The sequence below is a fragment of the Oryza glaberrima genome, chromosome 3 (genome assembly GCF_000147395.1).
Source record: "Oryza glaberrima chromosome 3, OglaRS2, whole genome shotgun sequence".
NCBI lineage: Eukaryota > Viridiplantae > Streptophyta > Magnoliopsida > Poales > Poaceae > Oryza > Oryza glaberrima.
Window position 1 is genome coordinate 17,267,501 of NC_068328.1, and position 3,032 is coordinate 17,270,532.

The window sequence follows — 3,032 nt, forward strand, 5'->3', positions numbered from 1 at the left end:
GTTGGTAACACTTGGCGCTACCATCACCAACCGGTACTAAAGATCGATTTTTAGTCCTGGTTATTTCAGCCATTTAAAATACCTATCTGTAGTCTCGGATTGTGCGTCCCGGTAGCACAATCGGAACTAAATGGGGATGCGAACCGGTCTTAAAGATCGATTCCCTAGCAGTGATAGGAAACACGCTATCTTGAGTCACAAATATGCACATATTGAACATGGTCATGGTCCTACCCACAAATATTACACACAAGTGAGTGTGCTCACAAGTGTGTGTGACCATGTGTATTCTTATAATATTGCTCTTACCAAATACAAGGGTGGAGCTATGCAAGTTGAGGGGGGGTGCGTAGGAACCTAGTTCAAAAATATTTTTTTTCTACAGTTCATATATTTTCACCATATGTGTACCCCTTAGTTGAAACTTAGGCACTTGCTTCAACCTAAACTTGGTCCAAAGGAGAGTAAAACAAGCGAGAGGCACTCCCTCCATTTCATTCTAGCTCCTCCCCAAACCAAACATTGTAAAAGAATAACTTTATTGTGCAATATAAATATTTGGTAAAATTTGTTTAAAGATGCTCTAGATTTGTGGCATACACTTTAGGACACTCTTGTTTTGTGGATAACATAGGATATCGAACTATAGCTAAGCTCAGTTTTGTCTAGCTCGTTTGGATAATGAGTTAGCTAGCTCATCTCGGCTCATTATTTCAATAAGCTAGAAGGCGAGCTAGGCTCAGCTTGTTTGCTATCTTGAGCCAGCTTGTTTAGCTGTTTAGCTCACGGGCTAGCACATTCAAATCAAGAATCTACAGACCATATTGATATGCAATCTAAGTTCAAGTGTGCAAATGTTTGCATATAATCTAAGTACCACTCCAACAAGCAAACTAGCAAATACAAAGGTTCAATCTTCACACGTTCAGAAGTCCATAAAAGTATATACACATATTCAGTACATAATCTGTATCCATAAATCTGGTCCATTCATATCATCCATGTCTCCATGCTTCTGTTCCATGGCAACACACAAAATGCAACAGCAAAACAACTAATTACTTGTCCAGTAATGATGGCTGTCATATACCCCTAGCTTGTTAAGCTCGCGAGCAGCTTGTTATGGCTAACAAGTCGAAACGGTACGTAGCTTGGCTCATTAGGAAAACACAACGAGCCGAATTGAGCTGAGCCAAGCCGGCACGAGCTGAGCGAGCTAATGAGCCATGAGATTTTGGCACTACAAAATTAACACTCTGAAAGTATTTTCCATTACAAATCTAATGATACAATATGATGGTACCACTACGGAAGAAGTAATCTTTGTTGGGATTGCAAAAATCACATTAGTCCCTGTTCAAATAGGAACCGAGACTAAATAATATGTTTAGTCCTGGTTCATAAGTCCAATGGTACTTTATGATCTTTAGTCCCATGGCACTTTATGATCTTTAGTCCCGATTGGTAAGACTAAAGATCATTTTTAGTTCCGGTTATTACCAACTAGGACTAAATATCTCTCTCCCACGTCCTTACATTGGGATGCTTTAGTCCTAACCCCACGACAATTGACCCAGAAAAAAGAGGGAGATTGAGACCCACACGTCCTTTATTATCTCTCTCGCTCTCTGTCTCCTCGAGTCCTCGCCTCTTTCTCCTCAATCTCGCTCGCTCTCTATGTCGATCTCCTCCTCTCTCTCTCTCTCTCTCTCTCTCTCTCTCTCGCAACGGCCAGGCTAGGCGGCGGCAACGGCCGGGCGGGAGAAGCGGGGACGGCGACAACAGGGTGGGAGATGCAAGGCGGCGATGGCGACGGCCTCGCCCTCCCCTCCGCCAGCTCCGGCAGGAGGGGAGGCGGTGGCGGCGGCTGGGCAGTAGAAGCGGGGGCGGCGGCCTCGCTCTCCCCTCCACCAGATTCGGCGGGAGGGGAGGCGACGGCAGCCAGGCGAGGACGGCAACAGCAGGGCGGCGGTGGAGCGATGGCGGCTCGACGGAGGAAGAATTTGTTTTCTAGGAATTTGTGATGATTTTTTTAGAATTTATGATGTATTTGATCTGTGATGTATTTGTGATGTTTTTTTTAGAATTTATGATGTATTTTTTTTTAGAACTTGTGATGCATTTGATCTGTGATGATGTGAATCTGTGATTGTGAATACGTGATTTGGGGATTGTAGGGAGCAACTCGATTGGGGAAATCAATGTGCAAGCAGTAAAAATTAATGAAAAAAAAAAAGAATAAAAACATTTAGTCCCAACTGGTGTTACCACCCGGGACTAAAAATGAATCTTTAGTCCCGATTATTTCAACCGAGACTAAAGATGGGTATGCAATCCGGAACTAAAGGGGTTGCAAACCGGAAGATGAGTTCCCCAGTAGTGTACAACCATCTATTTCTAGTTTAATTACCTGTTAATTTTGAAATATTAACTTTGCAGAAAAGTACAACTTATATTCTAGAACAGAACAGAGATGTATAGTTTAGAACAAAGAGAGTACCCGATAGTTATGAGGCAGTATTGGGTTCCTAATGAAGTAGTCACCCCACACACTCGACCTATAGTTTACAGCGTGGCGCTCCTCATCCACCACCCTATATCCTTGTGCGATCACTCTGCCGGCCATGTTGTTCTCTGCCAGCTGATCTATATGAACACGTACGATGTACTCTCTCTCTGGCTGAACTAACGAAGCTAGCTAGCTACGCCTGCTTACTACATCTTTCGCATGCCTATATATAGGCGATCGAGCTGAGGAGCATGCTACGTTGCTAGTAACTTCTAACCACACAATTTGGCTCCAGAGCATCGATTGAAAACTACTAATCCCTCCGGGTTGATAATACTTGTCATTTTGGATAAGGGCACGGTCTCCAAAAAGTAACTTTGATAACTATTTTCTATTATAATATATATAGAAATATCAACAAATATATGGTTTTTATTGAAGTACTTTTTAAGACTAATCTACACATATGGTTTTTATATTTTTAAGATAAATATTTTAGAAATTATTTGTAGTCAAAGATTTT

At 42.1% G+C, this 3,032-nt stretch overlaps 1 protein-coding gene across 5 annotated transcripts in view; it reads right to left on the reverse strand.

Annotated features, from left to right (window-relative positions):
* Window positions 1–2,695, reverse strand: part of LOC127765969 ((-)-germacrene D synthase-like) — a 10,351-nt gene extending 7,656 nt beyond the window's left edge. For all 5 annotated transcript variants that reach the window (XR_008016187.1, XR_008016186.1, XR_008016185.1 and 2 more), the window contains exon 1: window positions 2,501–2,695. Coding sequence is in view for 2 of the 5 variants with exons in the window: in XM_052290954.1 (XP_052146914.1) it covers window positions 2,501–2,626 (126 nt within the window). In the remaining 3 variants the exon portion in view is untranslated. The remainder of the gene's footprint in view (window positions 1–2,500) is intronic.
* Between the last annotated feature and the right edge of the window lie 337 nt (window positions 2,696–3,032).